The following is an 18610-nucleotide window of genomic DNA, read 5'->3' as shown; positions in this document are numbered from 1 at the left end:
CGAGGCCTCTGTCGGGCTCTGCGCTCACTGGGAGTGTGCTTGGGATTTTCTCTCTCTCCCTCTGACCCTCCCTTTTGCTCTTTCTGTCTCAAATAGATAAATCTTTAAAAAAAAAGAAGAAGAAGAAGAAGAAAAGACAATTTCTTACCATATTAAAACAGAATCTGGGTGCCTGGGTGGCTGAGTGGGTTAGGCCTCTGCCTTTGGCTCAGGTCATGATCTCAGGATCCTAGGATCAAGCCCCTCATCGGGCTCTCTGCTCAGTGGGGAGGTGGGGAGTCTGCTTCCTCCCTGCCCCCTGTCTACCTCTCTGCCTACTTGTGATCTTTCTCTGTCAAATAAATAAATAAAAATAAAATCTTTAAAAAAATAAAACAGAATCTGCCAATGCTTGAAGAATCCAAGTTCATATCTTTTCAAATAAAAAACATGATTGATATAATCTGCAATAACCTATACTTGGTTAAGAAAGCATTTGGATTAAGCCATTCTGTCAAAGTAAGATATCTACTATATAAATTTGGATCAGAAATAATCTGTTTGATTTATAATTTCTTCTCCCTACCAGCTAAGAATACAGTTTTATGTGAAGCCAACAAGCAACTTGTCTTATAATTACACCAAGTACAATTCATGTGTTGATTTTTAAGGGAATAATGTAAGCCATGGCAGAAATGTTTTGTCTATATTGGCTTCTTTCCTCAGAATGGCACTATGATACCCCAAGGCTTAAATAAAAAGATTAAATGATGTGCTGGAAAATATATATATAGAACTACCTCGCTCCACTGAGAGAGAGAGAGAGAGAGATATCATACTAGAGTCTGAATACTTTCTCTTTTCTTGATAATAACTGGTTAGTTGCTTTCATGAATATTAAATGAGGACCTGTGAGAGAAAGAGAAATTATTGAATAATTTAACCTAAAATACAATTTCAACTAAAATAATGACTGGGTATTTCAGTAAGTTCAATTAGCATTTATTTTCTTTTTGCACAATTTCTTCTAAGTTTATATAAAGTCTCCATGAATAGATAAGAAAACCACTGTTTTGGATATCTATAACTGCAGATTAAAGTAGTTGGGCCAAATAAGGCTTATAAAAATGCAAAACCAATCTTTATTACCACGTAATGTGTGAATAGATTTCCCCACCCTTACTCTATATCCTAAACACCCTCTTCTATTGCAGGACTTTTATTTTCCACATAATCCCTTCCTTATTAAGTTTTAATTTGTAAAACAGACATATATATCTATATAGATATATATATATCTATTTATATCTATATAGATATATATGTTTTACAAATTAAAACTTAATATATATACTTAATATATATAATATACACTTAATATATATACCTTTAATATAATTATTGATGCATAATCTACATATAATAAACTGCACTGTATTTTTAAAATCAGAAAAGGAAACAATATTTTTAAAGTCTGTTGGAATTGGTTATACTTCTAAAAAGGCACTTCCCTATCTAAAATTTTCACTATAGAAGAATTTAAATGTGTGTCATATTGCTAAGAGCTGAATGAAATGACAGATATTTAAGATTTTCCTTGCAGATTATGGGACAATACTGTGACCCAAATATACCACCCCTCCCCAGTCCTAATATATACTCTGTTAAGGGGAACACCGTGAAGAAGCTAATGCCAAATAGTTATCCATCTTCTAGAAAGATTTCAGATGTACCTTAAGTACCTGAAGTATTTGTAAAATATCCCCAGAGACAGATGCAAATTTAACAGACTAAATTGATTTTCAAATTAAAGCTTTATTTTAGTAATACCTTTATCCTGAACGTGCACTGTTAATTTAAACAGCATGCTCCTTTGAACCTTTGGGTGAAAATATGCAATTTCTCCCTTGAGATTTTAAAAGCTACCAAAAACTGTTAACATATTTAGCAATTTAATGAGATATTATGAAAACCTATGACAGAAATATACTTCTTTGGCATTAAGACATTTCTTTTCTGTAAGTGGACAAGAAGAAATAAAAAGTAACACTGCCAAAGGCAAAGCTTAACTCTTCAACAGGATGATTTAGGGAAGTCTGGCAATTTAACAGAAGTCATAATTTCCCCCCAATTAAATTCTTTAACAATGTAGCCAAATAGATTACTACTAGCAAGAAAACCATTTCTGAAACTATTGCTATCAAATGTAGTATTTAGAGTTCAGTTTTAGGTAATTTTAAAGAACTTTGATTTCATGCCTTAAGATAAAAGATTAGTCATAGCACTCTTTATGGCAAATACTTATAATAGTGAATGGCTGGATTCATACCTCATTTTCCATTATATTCCTTTCAATGGTATATGAGTGGGTAAATATATTTACAAATATTTAAATATACAAACATTTTTGCTACATATTAATATGTAGAAAATTTTTCATTATATGCCTTCTTTTTTTAAAGACATGCTTTGGTCACATTACTAGGAGTATTCACATTAAAATCATAAAAATTACAGGCTATCAGATATGAGCCAAAATATGATCATGTTCAGCTGAATCAACTGAGTGATGGTTTTTGCCTTCCAATGGTCTTTTACCTCATTTCACTGTCAAAAGCTGAAAAAACACTGCAGTGAGGAGAAAAATAAAATGATGGTTCAACAGCTGTATTAATCAGTTCAACCCAGTCCATTAATATATTTTCCTATTTGCTAATCTTGATCAAGTTCAGCTTCTTTAACCTTAGGTCATTGAGAATTAAATGAACTTTACAGTTGGAAAGAATAGTAAAGACTGAGGAGAAAGAGAAGAAAGGGAGTTAAAGATATGACAAGAGACCTGTTTTGAGATTCAGAGTGGTCCCTGACAGACATTTCTGCTTCATGGCTCTGACCCCCAGACTCCTGTTGAAAACAAAAACAGGTGCAGTCAGGCCAAAAAGCTGCTCCCTGGACACTTGGTGTGCAATGTTGGGGGAGAGGCCCACAGTAGAGGACCTTCCTGATTGTACGTTCACATCGGGGCAGATTCAAGGGGGATACGCTGTGGCCTGATTGAGCTCAGGGTAGTCACTGGGTGTCCTCAGACCCCCTCAAGGAGCAGATCAGGGCCAGAATTCCCAAATCAGGCAGGTTTTCTCCTGTTTCATAATGGCCAAGTAGGTAGATTGTGAACAGCAACTGACGGGGGAGAAGGAGCATTGGCAAAGCTGAGATCATGACCATGAGGGGTTGACTCTCTGGAAGGGGCAGCAGCTGCCCCTGCTCATCTAGTCAGGACCTGAAAGAGGTGGCAGGGATATGGAGGACCCAGGGAAGAGAATGAGGAGCACTGTTGCTCAGTGACACTCATCTGCTCTTCACACCAGGCTGCAGGGATTCCCAAAGCCTTCCAAAAATTGGAAACATAATACACTATTTCATAGTCATCCAGGAAGGTGGCCAAACCCTGTCTAATACAGCAAACTCTTCCAGTACTCCAAACAGATTTTCTAAGAGGGCACAATAACTAGTTGTAGAAGTACTGCAACTTCACAATACCTCAACAATCTTCTCAAACATCTTTAGCTGAAACTGAATAAATGATCTCACACCTTCCAATAGAAATGGCTTCTCAGATCAACTTAAGCACAGACTGGTTTTCACAAAAATGGAATATTGGTGTCTTTTTATTTTTAGCTGTCAAGACTATTGATAGCTATCAGCTTTTCAGGGTGTAATAGATACCCTATAGAAAATGTGTATATTCTTTGGATATATATATATACACGATTCTTTGATTTTTGTATCTTTCTGTTTTCCAATAGTTTTTCTTGCACTATACAGTAATGAATATCTCTCACAATGGGTAGATAAGCTGTGTTTTACGCAAGACTGATGATTTCCTTCCACATTTATTTAGATTAGACAGATAAACCGGAACTTCCCACTATGGATTCACACGTAAACTTTCAGGCATGATGTTTGTTATGTCTGATGTAATAAATACAGAATGATTTCCTACTGTTTAAAAACAATGGATGCCACTTTCTACCAGCACCCATCAGGGAAAAGCCTAAGGCTGTGAGTCTGTTGTAGTACTGCCACGATTTGCTTTTTCTCCAGATCCAGAATGCTTCAGAAACTGACCAGTAGCACCAATGTATAATCTTGATCGCATGGGCCATTTCTGAAAAAGAATATTTAAGCAAGAATCCAAAAGTTAGTATCTGAAACAGCTATGTCTTTACTAGTAATATTAAAAATTCCAAATGCCTCAAAGCAAATGCAGTATCATGAAGCTAGCAACAATTGTAATTGTGAAGTCTAAGGAACAACATAAGAAATGTTTGTTAATGCTAACAATAAAAGTAAAAATGTACCAAGACTTTGATTATAACTGTATAAAATAATATGGATGCATATGGACAAGAACTTCAAGAAATCATAGAGAATGAATATAGTTAAGTGAAACAAAATAATCTATCAACAGTATTTTAATTTAAAACTAAATATAGGGTGCCTGGGTGGCTCAGTGGGTTAAGCCGCTGCCTTCGTCTCAGGTCATGATCTCAGGGTCCTGGGATCGAGGCCCGCATCAGGCTCTCTGCTCAGCAGGGAGCCTGCTTCCTCCTCTCTCTCTCTGCCTGCCTCTCTGCCTGCTTGTGATCTCTCTGTCAAATAAATAAATAAAATCTTTAAAAAAAAAACAACAACTAAATATCAAATAAAATTGAGCCAAAATAAGATCCCTGGCTTTAAAGATATTTTGAGAAGTTATACATGGTAAGATATGTTCCCACTTATCATAGAACTACAATGAGAAGTGAGTAATTCAACTATCTACACATTTTATCTAGGGGCGCCTGGTGGTTCAGTTGATTAAGCAACCAACTCTTGGTTTCTGCTCAGGTCATGATCTCAGGGTCCTGGGAATGAGTCCCATGTTGGGCTCTGTGCCCCTCCCCCGTGCTGTAAATAAAGTAGTATCTCGAAGTTGCAAATGTTATAATGTTTGGTGTTACCTAGATAAAACATCCAAAATAAATGTTTGGAGGTAAGCAGCATCATACAGCATTAACCTTTCTGTAATTATCATATTTGTATTCTGATTATGAATGTTCTAATTTCACTCTAAAAAATGGATAACCTTTCAAAAATAATATAGCTTGTTACCAAATAGACATGGTGATGAAGAAACATATTACATAAGTAGTACTTTCAGATAATTTATTTTGAGGGGGGTTGTCTGATAGTCAGTTCCAAGGTCTGTGAAATACTAGTCAGAGAAATGCACTTTTACACAAAGAGAAGTCTTTAGACTAATAAAGTGCAACTCCCAAAGGTCCATTAGGTCCCACATTCTCCAGAGAGTAAATGCTGCAGCGAGTGGCAAGCTGTTTTTATCACTAAACATTCACAGGCCCACTGCTGGTTACACAGCACAATGAAATGTTCTGAAATGCCCGACAGGTAACCTGCAGTGCTCAAATAGAGATACAATTATTAACAAGGTAAAGACCCTAAGAACTTCAGATTCTTAACTCAAGCATCATATTAAAATTATGTGGGGAACTTTAAAAAATACTGATGGCCATGTCACACACCAGACCAATTAAATTTGAATGGACCTCCTTTTGCAGAAGTTGAGTATAAGGTAGAATCAGATTGTACTTCTTCTTTTTTTTTTTAAAGATTTCATTTATGGGCGCCTGGGTGGCTCAGTGGGTTGAGCCACTGCCTTCGGCTCGGGTCATGATCTCAGAGTCCTAGGAACGAGTCCCGCATCGGGCTCTCTGCTCAGCAGAGAGCCTGCTTCCCTCTCTCTCTCTCTGCCTGCCTCTCCATCTACTTGTGATTTCTCTCTGTCAAATAAATAAATAAAATCTTTTAAAAAAAATAAAGATTTCATTTATTTATTTGACAGAGAGAGATCACAAGTAGGCAGAGAGGCAGGCAGAGAGAGAGAGGAGGAAGCAGGCTCCCTGCCGAGCAGAGAGCCCGATGCGGGGACTTGATCCCAGGACCCCGAGACCATGACCTGAGCCGAAGGCAGCGGCTTAACCCACTGAGCCACCCAGGCGCCCCCAGATTGTACTTCTGAGTACAGCATTACACCTAAACTGGCATTCCAGATGTAAAATGTAGCATTAAGGGATAATAAGTAGGCGTGTGATGCCATCCAGGAAACTTCTGTTCCTAGCCACCAACAAGAGTCCCAGTTTTATGCCTCCAGATATAAGAAGTAAATTTGCTCTCATGCAGTTCAGGTCTATTTTAGAGTCCTAAATTCTGACTGGAAATCTATACTTTAAACACAGATAAAGTATAAAATTTGTGTTGCTTAGAATTTGAAATGACCTACTTCTGTATAATCTTCCTAAAAATAACTTTGTACTTTATATTTGATGTAGTAATAACACTGACACTGAGCTACTTCTTTTTGCATCCCGTTCAGGTTTTTTTTTTTTTTTTTAAATCACAGATGTGCATTCGTTTATATTTTGGGGGTATCACTGGTCCTGTCCTTGGGTTCTTGCCATGGGCTGATAACCTCAGGGGTTTTAGAAACTAGTCTGGGGTTTTTCTGATCTGTCAGGAGCTGACATTGTTAGGTCAGATTCGAGTCCTGCATTATACTGAAGAACGTTGTGCTATAATGCTATGGACTGAATGTTTGTGTTGTGCCCCCTACCCCCCAACCAAATACATATGCTGATGCTCTAACTCCCAACGTGATGGTATTTGTGGAAGTAATTCTGGTTACATGAGTTTAAAAGGGTGGGTTCCTCATGATGGATGGATTAGTGTTTTGTTTTTTTTTTTTTTAAGATTTTACTTATTTATTTGAGAGAGAGATTGAGAGAAGATGAATTTTGGGAGGGGCAGAGGAAGAAGCCAACTCTCTGCAGAGCAGGGAACCTGACAACCTGGTCAAGAACCCTGGGATCATGAACTGAGTGGAAGACAGTTGCTTAATCAACTGAGCCACCCAAGCACCCAGATTAGTGGTCTTTTAAGAAGAGAAAGCTTCTTTTTCCTGAGAAAGAGGGAGGCTGACCAACTGCAAGATAGGCAGAGAACTCTCACCAGGAATTGAGTTGGCTAGCACCTTAATCCTAGACTTTCCAGACTCCAGAATTGTGAGAGAACAAATTTCTATTCTTTAAGCCTTCCGGTCTATGGTATTTTGTTATTGCAGCCCAAGTGGACTGATACTTGTAGTTAATAGTATGGGCTAACTAAAATAATTTCAAGTGCAGAATTTTTGGCATATTATAAACCTGTACTTCTGTCTTTTAAATTCCTGCCTCGTATTCATGAGCATAAAAATCTCATGCTTAAACTTTGGGTATAATTTGAATATTCCATATGCATTAAATATATTTAAAAGAAAATAAAATAAACATTCTACTGAATGCTCTCTGGTATTTCTGATATGTGCTACCTGGGTACTGCTGTACTGAGAATTACTCGAAATCATACAACCGAGTGTAGAGACAAATGAAGGCATCTGTGTTCCTTGGCGGGACATAGGTAATTAATGAAGCAATCTTAAAAATGTATACTTGGATTTTTGGGGTGCCTAGCTGGCTCAATGGAAGGTGTGCATGACTCCTGATCTAACAGTCATGAGTTTAAGCCCCACATTGGGTGTAGAGATTACTAAAAAATAAAATAAATTTTTAAAAATGTGTATATGAATTTTTGCCTCATTTTTCATGAACTTAATAATAAAACTTGGGGCTCCTGGGTGGCTCAGTGGGTTAAGCCTCTGCCTTAAGCGCAGGTCATGGTCTCAGGGTCCTGGGATCGAGCCCAGCTTCATGAGCCCCGCATCGAGTCAGGCTCTCTACTCAGTAGGGAGCCTGCTTCCCCTTTCTCTCCGCCTGCCTCTCTGCCTACTTGTGCTCTCTCTCTCTGTGTCAAATAAATACATAAAATCTTTAAAAAAGAATCCAAAACTTTAAGAACTTTGTACTTCGAGGGGCGCCTGGGTGGCTCAGTGGGTTAAAGCCTCTGCCTTCAGCTCAGGTCATGATCCCAGGGTCCTGGGATCAAGCCCCATAGGGCTCTCTGCTCAGTGGGGAGCCTGCTTCCCTTCTCTCTCTGCCTGACTCTCTGCCTACTTGTGATCTCTGTCTGTCAAATAAATAAATAAAACCTTTAAAAAAAATAAAAAGAACTTTGTACTTCGATTTTCCAAAAGGCTTCTAATGATTTTATTCAACTTAATTTAATGTACACATTAGTTTTAAGAGTCTGAAATAAAATGTAAGTAAAATGTTGGTTAGGCTGCATGTCAGTTCCATGCCAAAAAAGCCAGTGGACTGTTTTACATATCGCCTTTCAGTGGAATGTCTTAACATTGTGTAGATTAACACAGTCCTGATCTCTATTTTACCTAATAAAATTTATTTAAAACCATGTTATTTCATGTTGCTTAGAACAATCTAGCAAACTCACAGGATTAACCACACTGAACCTGAAAATCTTAACAAACGCACTCTTGGATTCTGGTGTTAAATGACCCCAAAATAAACTTTGTATTTATTTTAAAAATTATTGTATATGTATATTATCAACAGTGAATCTCCAAGGTTAATGCAATTAATAAAGTCATCTGTGCTTTCCTCCCAATATAAGAATCTGAAATATATTCCTATTCTCTTGAAGGATCACTGCCCTTTGGTACTCTGATGCTAATCAAATCGCTTACATCCCAGAGGGATGAAAACTGCTGTTTTAGGCTATGCCCCAGGATCCCCGTCACGTAAACCTTTCAGCTTCATTTTAGGTATTCTTAATGTAAATTCCCCAAAATGCTAAATCCCAATACAGATAATAAGGACTGATGACTCAATGTTATGGCCTTGAAATATTTGTTAACAGATCTTTAATCATCAAAGACATAGTAATACTATGTTGTAAGGCAGAAAAAATAAAGTCATCTCAGAACACTTTTTAACTATGGGTTACGACACCCTTAGTTAACTAAAAATTAGTACGATCAGAATATTTTTGTTTCTTTTGCATTAGATTAATCAAAGATAGACCTAATACTTAAGCATTTGGTAATATCCATAAATTAATGTGTTACAGGTGGTTTCAATTAACGTGTATGAAATCTCTTTCCTCCAAACATCCAAAAGCACATGGTTATAGCTCACTTATGGTACACAGAACATTATCCCTCACAGTACTGTTATTTTATTTTTGTCTTTGTCTTTATTATACATTCATTTAGGGCAGGGATTGAGTCTTACTCTTTTTTTTTTTTTTTTTTAAATATTTTATTTATTTATTGGACAGACAGAGATCACAAGTAGGCAGAGAGGCAGGCAGAGAGAGAGAAGGAAGCAGGCTCCCTGCTGAGCAGAGAGCCTGATATGGGGCTCGATCCCAGGACCCTGGGATCATGACCTGAGCCGAAGGCAGAGGCTTTAACCCACTGAGCCACCCAGGCGCCGAGTCTTACTCTTAATTGTATCCACCCTCCTGTGCTTTGCACACAATAGTTGCTCAGTTAATGATTTTAAAACAGACTAGTCACTTGTTCAACCATCATCAATTTCATTTTAAAGAGGAAATCCTTGGCCTTGTTTCATTATCCCTAGAATTGTCTTTTAAAATCAAAACAACTGATTTGAGGACAAATGAAATTTGATTTTTCTTAAGAGTTATAAAACTACAAAAACATTTGGTGCCTGAATCAAATACAGAAACCAAAAAACTCCTGTTAAGCTTACTGTTAGGAGAAAATTATTAACAATATTTATTCAAAAAGATACTATAAGAAACAAAGGTGAAAAAATTTTGATTTCTTATCTGAATTGTATCTCCCAGAGAGGCATTTAATAGATGCATTATGTAGTAAAGTCTATTTAATGTTAAACTTTTTTACAATATATGGGAAATGTCAAGTTAAAAGAAATCTATTATTAATGATATACCTGAATATCAATGTAATGCAGACTATAGAGCAAAACCCCTAATAATGAATGACTTTTCAGGGGAGATTATATTATACAGCACATGAATATAATGAGGTCTATCATAATTATAAACATGATATTTCAAATTTCTATATTCAAAATAGTTTGAGTCTATCATCATACTGATTATATTTGCAAAATAAACTGTTAAACATCACCACATAATTTTAATTTCAGTTAATATTAGAGAGTGTGCTTTACTACATTTCAATGATGGTTATTCAATAATTTATGGAACATGGATATGCTTAAGGCTAAGTCCTAATTTTGTATTTGTGTGTGTGGCAAAATATTTCAGAATGGTAGAAACAAAAATTTGAAAATTTAGATTTAGAAAATATAGGAAAGATAATGCATTTTGAACAGAAGGCCAGATGAATGCTGGATTTTGAAACCATCGAATCTAGGACAATGCAGAGCCTAAGCACTGCAATATAGATAATAAATCATAACTGTATACACCATGCTAAATGAAAACCCTGACCATTTTACCTACATGTAATGTAAAAAATTTCTACAAAATGGATTCTAGGGGCTAATTTTGCACATTACAGAATTTTAATATAGTTTTGAATCAGGTTAACATACCCCAATCTATTGTGAAACTTACATAAATATAGTTTTTCTAACATTCTAGGTAACTGCCTAATCCATGATAATTAACCTTTATTAAAACGGACTGAAAATTTACTCCACAGGATGGCAGAACGGTCTCACTTTGTTCTTACCAGTTTTACAAAAAAAAATCACAACATGGTTTCCTGGATTATTTAAGGGGCGATAATTCCATCACTCCCTGTAATTCGTGAAACTTTTCAACCATCTGATAAAAACCACGACTGAAATGTAATTATGTAAATTAAAATTCTCAAAGGCTCATAAATGTAAATCTGATAATAAAAATCCCCAGAACTTGCCAAATACTCCACCAGACATTCCCAAGAAACTTCTCACTTAGGAAAGGATGCATCCTGTAAGTGAAATAAGACACCCCTACGACCCAAGCCACTTTGGGTTTAAATCCACTACCTGTGAACAGTTATAGAGCAGCATTTTGCAGTGAGGACCTGGTTACCGGTGCTTTTGCGGGCCAAGGTCACTCTCTGGATCTGCTTCCCGTCTCACCCCGCTTCGCGGCGTCTGCCCGGGACAGAGGGCTATAAGCGCTCTGGCCAACGCGGACAGAGGGTTAATGAGCCCCACTCCCTGGCCCAGCGCAGGCCGCCGTGCCTGCCTACCTTGACAGGGTGTAGGTAGCCGTCGCCGCGCAGGGCGCCCAGCCCAGCATCCGCCGGCGCCTCGGCGTCGTCCTGCAGGCTTCGGGTGAGATGAGCAATGTAGGTAGTGGCCAACAGCAGCACGTCCAGCTTGGACAGCTTGGTGTCCGGCGGCACCGACGGCAGCGTGCGCTGCAGCTCCAGGAAGGCGTGCCGCAGGGTCTGCACTCGGCTTCGCTCCCGCGCGGCGTTCGCCGCAGCGGGCCTCCCGCCCCCCGGGCGGGCGCTGCCTCCCGGGCCCGCGGGTCCTGGCCCAGCCCTGCCCGGGCTCGAGTCGCGGGTGGCGGCCACCGGGAGCGCAGTCTCGTTGCTAGCGATCCGGGAGCTGTTCGCCGGGCCGTCGCGGTCCATGGCGGCTTCCCGCGCTGCGTGCCCTGCAAAGGACCCAAGGCGCGGTGAGGACCGGCGCGGATCCGGGCTTAACCAGGGGGAACCGAGGCCTCCCGCTCCAACTGCACGCGGGGCCGGACCATCGACGTGGCTCGGGGCGTTCTCAGAGATGAGGTCGTTTTGTCTGGGGCGTGTTTACCTCCCGACGCCTTGGGAGAGTTGTGGGGCCTGACAGTTCCTGGGCTTAGAAGGCTCTGGGGGGCATGGTGCCGGCTTTACTTTTCACGGAGAAATATAAGTGAAAGGGCTATTCTACCGAGGAAGGGAGATCTCCGAAGCACAGCTCCGGTTCGGAATTTGTTGGCACTTCTGAACCAGTATGCATCAGTCCCAAAGAGAGATGGGCAGGTCATTCTCTCCGGGCGCAGCGGGAACCCCTGGCCTCGCCAGGGTCCTCAGTGCCCACGCGGGCAGCCCTCGCACCATTCGTTCCCGAGGCCAGTGATCCCGGGGGTGACGGCGGGAGCTCATTCTAGTTTCTGCAGGAGGAAAGGGCATCCCTGACCTCACCTTGGACTAAGGCACCCGCTGTCCTAACGAACCTGGGGACCAAGCGACGCAGCTGGGGTCGGACCGAGGTCCTCACCTTTCCTGGAGCGGCGGTGCAGGGCTCCGCTCCGCTGCACTAGCGGGCCAAGAGCGTCGAGCTGGGTCTGAGTGGCCAGGGCCTCACAGGTCACTCCATCCTCGGCCAGCCGAAGTCGACAGCCGATTCTAGGCCCTGCGGGGCGCGCCTTTTAAGCGGGCAGCCCCGTGGCCAGGCGTGTGTGGGCGAGACTTTATGTAAGGCTGGGACAGCAGCGCCCGCCGGGGTCCGCGCCCACCTGAGGGGCTTTGCCAGGGGCTGCGAGTCATTAATCAAATGGCCCGACGGGGCGGGGCCATGGGGGGCGGGGCGTCATCATGGCCCCGCCCCCGCCCCGTCCGGGTTCTTCCCCAGGCGTGACTAAAGGCGCTGCACGTCGAGCGTCCGCGGTGCTGAAGGCCGGTGGGGCGGCCTCGCGAGTTATCTCGCCTCTCCGCGAGCCTTCCTGTCATGGGTACCGCCTGAGCGCGGGCGCCTCCCAGGCAGGCGCCGGGCTGAGGTGGGAACCCTGCCGTTTTGCCGAGCGTGACTTTTAGTTTTCTGAGGAAATGTGGAGTGTGCCGCTGTGAAGCGCTAACCTATTATTCTACCACGAAGGTAAATGTTTCCTGTCGCCCTGATTGAAGTAGTAGTCCCTCCGGCTCGGTCCTCCGTGACCAGCTTATAGCCGCTCGGAGATAGTGCGCCGACGTTGAAAGCTGAAGTTCCCCAAATCAGAGTAAACAGCTCTGGGATCGCGGTCGCTTCTCCCCCGGGGGCGCGGACCGTTGCCCTAGTCTCTGTCACAAACTGGCGGGGCCCCGCTTTGTATAATTTTTTGGACCTAAAATTCGTCCTGGCCCCGCCTCCCTTCAGGGAACTCTCCCGGGCTGTCCTGCACTTGGGGGCCCACGGGAAGCGTGGCTTGGAAGCTGTGCGGTGAGGCCTCTGTCCGAGGCTCTTAGAGAACTCACCGGGGCCTCGGCGCCGCTGGGCCTGTTCGGAGCCCGCCCGGGAAACGCTGGGTCCGGGACGCCCCCAGCCCTGTGGCCGCCGCCGGTCCCGGACCCAGGGCCTTCAGAGGCGAAGTCCCAGCGGACGCAGATAGTTTCTAGAACGTAGTGTGTCCTTGAAATAAGGCCCTCAATTCGAAGAGCAGGACATTTAAAAATCTTTGGAGTCAAGACAGGATGTCAAATTTAAAATATCATTGATGAGATTGCTCTTGTATATGCGATGTAATTTCTGTACAATTGGAACTATAATTTGTACGTAGTGATGGTGATACTTGCATTTTAATATATCATTCCACACTACAAGTATATTAGTGGATCAGAATAATCATCATCTTGAGTTCCCGTTCAATAACTGTAATTAGATTTACTCTTTAGAAAGGAATGGGCCAAAATACCATTGACTCAAGAAAGGATTACTTTCTTTTGATGAATGAGGAAGCACATCTTTATTTTCTCAGTAAATTGTAATGAGGAATAAAGCAATTGAAAAGCAATGCTTCAGATGCCATAAAGAAGCAAATCAAACTGCTTAAAGGCTTTTTATATAGTGAAGTATCCTAGAGCTACAAACTACAAAAGATAATATTGCCTAGTAGTATAAAAGTTAAAACACACACACACACACACACACACAAACACAAACGTTTCAGATCACTTAAGGCTGAATTTACTTTTTTTTCCTTTCATTTTTGAGTTACGAAGAAGGTGAAGTTCGGGTATGTCACTTTTTTCTCTGCAAGCTTTCAGATTCCTTCAAAGAGAGATTCCTGTATTAATAGAGAAAAAAGACAGTAATATTTCAAAAATGAAAGTTCTCCAAAATGAGAACAAACATATAGACTCTAGGATACAACAATAGTAGAGGCTAATGCTTAGTCACCCAACTGTGTGAATCTTTCTAAAAGAAGCAGAAAAATTGGGGCGCCTGGGTGGCTCAGTGAGTTAAGCCTCTGCCTTCCGGTCAGGTCATGGTCTCAGGGTCCTGGGATCGAGCCCTGCATCGGGCTCTGTGCTCATCAGGGAGCCTGCTTCCTCCTCTCTCTCTGTCTACTTGTGACAAATAAATAAATAAATAAATAAATCTTAAAAAAAAAAAAAAAAGAAGCAGAATAATTCCCGTTTCCCCCTCCCCCAGTAGAGAAGAATGTGGAAAATCTGTGTGTTGGAGAAGTGTGGAAATAAGAATTTTGGAGGGAAGATGGGCTGGGCTAAGGTGAGGCAAAGATGGAGGGCTTCTTATCTTTTGCACCCTTGTCATCTCACATGCCTCACCCTATACTAGCCTGCTAAAGTCTCCTGTTAAGTGGAGGAGGTGGGGTGGAGGTGGGGGCATCAGCAAGCTCTTCACTGATAACAGAGGCTGTGTTGCCTGATAGGTTCAAAAGAAAAGGCTGGTGACACAGTACCAACCACTGTGGGCCATCTTGTCTTACCTGCTGCCACTCTAAGCAGCCTCTCGAAATCCTTTCATGATTCTAGAGTAGTCCTATATCCACCAAGAAGCCATTATTTGCCAGTAAGTTAAAAATAGAAGATGAAAATCTTCACATTTTCAACATTACATACGTTACTAACAGGTACTTTATTTAATGATATGTGCAAAGTGCTTTACAAAAAAACACTTCATTTTCTCATTTAGTCTACAAAAACCCTTTGAGGATTTTACATTTTATGGTTGAGAAAATAAGAGTAAGCAGGATTAAGTAATTTGCCAAGGTCACACAACTAGCAAGTGGCAGAGACAGGGTCTGAGCCTGGCCGACTGACCCTAATTCCTTGTGCTTTTTACCATACCTAGTCTATTTAATATTTGTAGAGTTCTTCATAATTTGCAAAACGTATTTTGTATCTATCATTGCAATAAGGGATATATTTTAACTTGGCTACCTATTAACAATTCAAACATTCTTTTCATAGTATAGTATATTCTTTGGAGTTCTTGTGTAGCCTTCCAGAAAGTAGATGGCTTTAGAGTGCTATAGATTTTATTTCATGGGGTATGGTGTAGATCTTAAAATTATATGTCTTTCTCTAAATATATCAATTTGTCCTTAACTTACTATCCTTGTGATGTAAAATAATCACACATACCAGTGGAGAAAATACATTGTTGTTTTATACACATATATATTATAATAGAACATAGGTTTTATATAATTGGTGCTTTTTTCACCTTTCAACTCTTTCCCTTATTGTTTAGTTAAAGTATGGTATACATTAAATTCATTCTTTTGAGTCTATAGTTCAGCAAGTTTTGATAAAAACTACCACAGTAAAGATATGCAGCATTTCATCACCCCACCCTTCCATTCCTTTGTGACTTTGTGCATTCTACTCCCAGGCCTTGGCAACTACTGATCTGTTTTCTGTCCCTATAGTTTCACCTCTGCCAGATCGTCATAGAATTATACAGTGTGTACTCTTTTAAGTTGGCTTCTTTTTAAAATTTTTCTAAGTTTAAAAAAAACTTTTTAATTAAAAAATTTTTTTAAAAATTTTAATTAAAAATTAAATTATTGAATTTTAATAATTAAATTATTAAATTTAATTAATTTTTAATTAAAAAAATTTTTTAACTTTTTTTAAGTTGGCTTCTTTAGCTTAGCATGGTGCTTCAAGATCTGTCCATGTTGTTTTGTGTATCACTAGTCCATTCCTTTTTAATGCTGAATAGTATTCTATTTTGTGGATATACCACAGTTTATTTATCCATTCCCTAGTGTCAGACCTTTGGGTCATTTTGTTTTTGGTGATTATTAATAAGCTTCTATGCATGTTTGGGTATAGATTTTTCTGTGCATATAGGTTTATATTTCACTTGGAAAAATACCTGGGATTAACAGTGAGACTATTCGATACATTAAGTACATGTTTAACTTTATAAAAGCATGTCAGACTGTTTTCCAAAGTGGCTGTTTTTGCATTCCCAACATCAGTGCATAGGAGTTCCAGTTGTTCCTTATCTTTGCTAGCATTACCAGATTCTTTTTCTTTTCATCCATTATATATTTTTTAAGAAAAATTAAGCCAATATTTAAAAATCCATTGATTTCTTAATCTAGATATCTTGGTTGCCAGTTAACCTGATTTGTCAAGTTTAAGAACTTGAGAAAGCTCTGCCTGGCTGCAGTTTTGGAGCAGAGTAGCTGCAGGTGCCCTTAGGTGGACACATGCTCTCCAGTTCACCTCAATCACATTCTCCCTGCTTCCCTCACTTAATTTACCTGCCTATACCTGAAGACGTTTTTGAGACCCCTTGCAGAGTAGTTGAGAGCTTGGATTTTAGAGTCAGTGACCTGAATTCAAGTTTTAGCTCTGCCTCATGGCAGTTGTGTGACTTTGGGCCCCGCTCTGACTGAGCCTCTCCAATGCTTCTTTTCCCTGGCTATAAAATAAGTCTGATCATATTCTTATCTGAGAGGGTTCTGCTGTTTTTAAAATTTGGGGTAGTGAATATTCAGGTATCAAAGTAGACATTTTAAAATGAGAAATAACATAATTCTTAAAAATTAGATTTTACTTAACTCTTGTTCACAGAGTAAGCCATTGACAGAGTTGAGACTAGAAGCCACAAAACCTAGCTTAGATTGTTCTAAAACAAACAAACAAACAAAAACCCCAACTTTGTTGCTTACCATGATTGCTTTTTTAAAGGAGGGGTGTCCTAATTTTAGAAGGGTTCCTTGAGAACTAACTACAAATCAATGTCTTAATATTATACCTACATTATTGGTACATAGAAGTTTATTTAACATATAAAATGAATTAGACTGAGGTTAGGTTTAACACAGCATAATTAAAGGCATTTAGAGCTTTGTGGATGAATTTATATAAGATCATCCCAGAATTTTGTAACTAAAAATATTACCTAAGTTTTAAGAACTCTTGAGGGAGATAGAAGATCTATTGTTACAAGTGTTCAAACATAACCTTCGCAGTGGTGAAAGCAAGTTATTTTTACTGTTTTTAAAGTTCATTTTTAACTCAAAGAAATCTAATACTTCCATATTCTAACTGAAGATAGTAGGTATTTTATAAATAGTTAAATAATGTACAGTGAACATTTCCCAGTGAATTATGGGTCCCAGAGATTTACATTCCTTAAAAGTATCTGAAACTAAGGGCTAGATTCTAGCCCAATTATGCAGTTATTTTTACAGTAACACGAGAGAGGAATTGACTTTATGGACATGGTTTAGGCTTGAAAGATAAACAATCAAGTAACAATTTGCTTTCTTCAATGTACAGTGCTTTCCAGTATTCTCAGTGAATCTTATTTACAATATGTAAATGCATTTAATGTCTATTTTAAAATTACTAAGTCTTAAGCACCTCCTAGCATATTTGAAAAGAGAGGAAACATCTGTCAGAAGTATTTACTGTGACAAACACAGAAAGAAGCAATCATGTGTACACTTTTTAGTACCATAAATTATTTTTAATTGAACAGTGAAGGCATTTGTTTAGAATCAGCTGTTAAATAAAAAATAGGTTTGAACTAATCTTTAATTAAAATGTACATCGATAGTATCAAGTTCAGTTTGAGGGTCAAAAACAACGTCAATGAGTCTGACTTTTTCCTCCCTGTAGGGAAAGCAGGCTTGTGTAAATATACATGAGCACAGACTGCACGCATTTATAAAGGAGGTAAAAAACATTCCCCTGTCATTGGACAGATGTTGCTTCCCTGTGTTCACATAGGATACAGGCACAGCTCCTAATGTGTAGAACCATAAAGAAATATGGGGCACATACTTTTATCATTTTGGAAGAAGATGCTTAAGTTCTTTTATACCTCTGAGCATTAGATGTAGACTATAGGGGACATGTCTATTGACACTAGCTCATTTTCCCCTTAAAGTAATTAAGGGAAGGAGTTGCTTTAATCAACTTTTTAGATTTTTAGAATTTATTCTTTATGGGTTTTATTCAAGATTTATTTATTTGAGAGAGAGAGAGTGTGTGCGCGTGTGCACACAGGATAGGGGCAGATGGAGAGGAAGAGAGAGAGTCTTAAGAAGACTCTGTGCTCAGTGCAGTGCTTGTCAAGGGACTTGATCTCACAATCCTGAGATCATGACCTTGAGACCACAAACTGAGCCAAAATTAAGGATCAGAAGCTTAACCAACTGCACTACCCAGGCATCCTGAGGATTTTTTTTTAATACTTTAGTGACCATCTATTCTCATTCTCTCTTAGCTTTATGCTAAATTATTAAAATATTAGTGATAAGCATACTCTAAAAATCGATATCAAGAACTTAATGAAATTCCATATTGGTCACCTTTTATTAAAGAGAAATAGAACTGATATTCCCATTTGGTAAGATTTAAATCTTTTATGATACCAAAATATTTTGGCATGCCTTCAGTAAAAATGTTACCAGAAGATATAAAAAACTTTAAAAA

General features: G+C 39.5%; 2 protein-coding genes across 4 annotated transcripts in view; both read right to left on the bottom strand.

The window, feature by feature from the left end:
- Positions 1-1914: 1914 nt before the first annotated feature.
- TCF24 (transcription factor 24) lies at positions 1915-12455 on the bottom strand. The gene is made up of 3 exons (XM_082719170.1): positions 12207-12455; positions 11192-11604; positions 1915-4147 (listed from the first exon to the last, which is right to left on the bottom strand). The coding sequence occupies exons 2-3, from the start codon at positions 11579-11581 to the stop codon at positions 4034-4036; spliced, it is 504 nt and encodes a 167-aa protein (XP_082575296.1). The 5' UTR covers positions 11582-11604; positions 12207-12455; the 3' UTR covers positions 1915-4033.
- Positions 12456-13618: 1163 nt separating this feature from the next.
- Positions 13619-18610, bottom strand: part of PPP1R42 (protein phosphatase 1 regulatory subunit 42) — a 60325-nt gene continuing 55333 nt past the window's right edge. For all 3 annotated transcript variants that reach the window (XM_082719160.1, XM_082719158.1, XM_082719157.1), the window contains one exon: positions 13619-13968. The gene's annotated coding sequence lies outside the window, so the exon portion shown is untranslated. The remainder of the gene's footprint in view (positions 13969-18610) is intronic.

Source organism: Mustela nivalis (genome assembly GCF_964662115.1).
Source record: "Mustela nivalis genome assembly, chromosome: 2".
NCBI classification, from domain to species: Eukaryota; Metazoa; Chordata; class Mammalia; order Carnivora; family Mustelidae; genus Mustela; species Mustela nivalis.
This window is presented reverse-complemented; position numbering and strand designations above follow the sequence as displayed.

Excerpts from the sequence above, each read along its gene's own strand:
- TCF24 (XM_082719170.1), bottom strand. The coding sequence starts at position 11,581 with ATGGACCGCGACGGCCCGGCGAACAGCTCCCGGATCGCTAGCAACGAG. Across the intron at positions 4,148-11,191 it reads GCTACCTACACCCTGTCAAG|AAATGGCCCATGCGATCAAG; the intron begins GTAGGCAGGCAC and ends ATTCTTTTTCAG.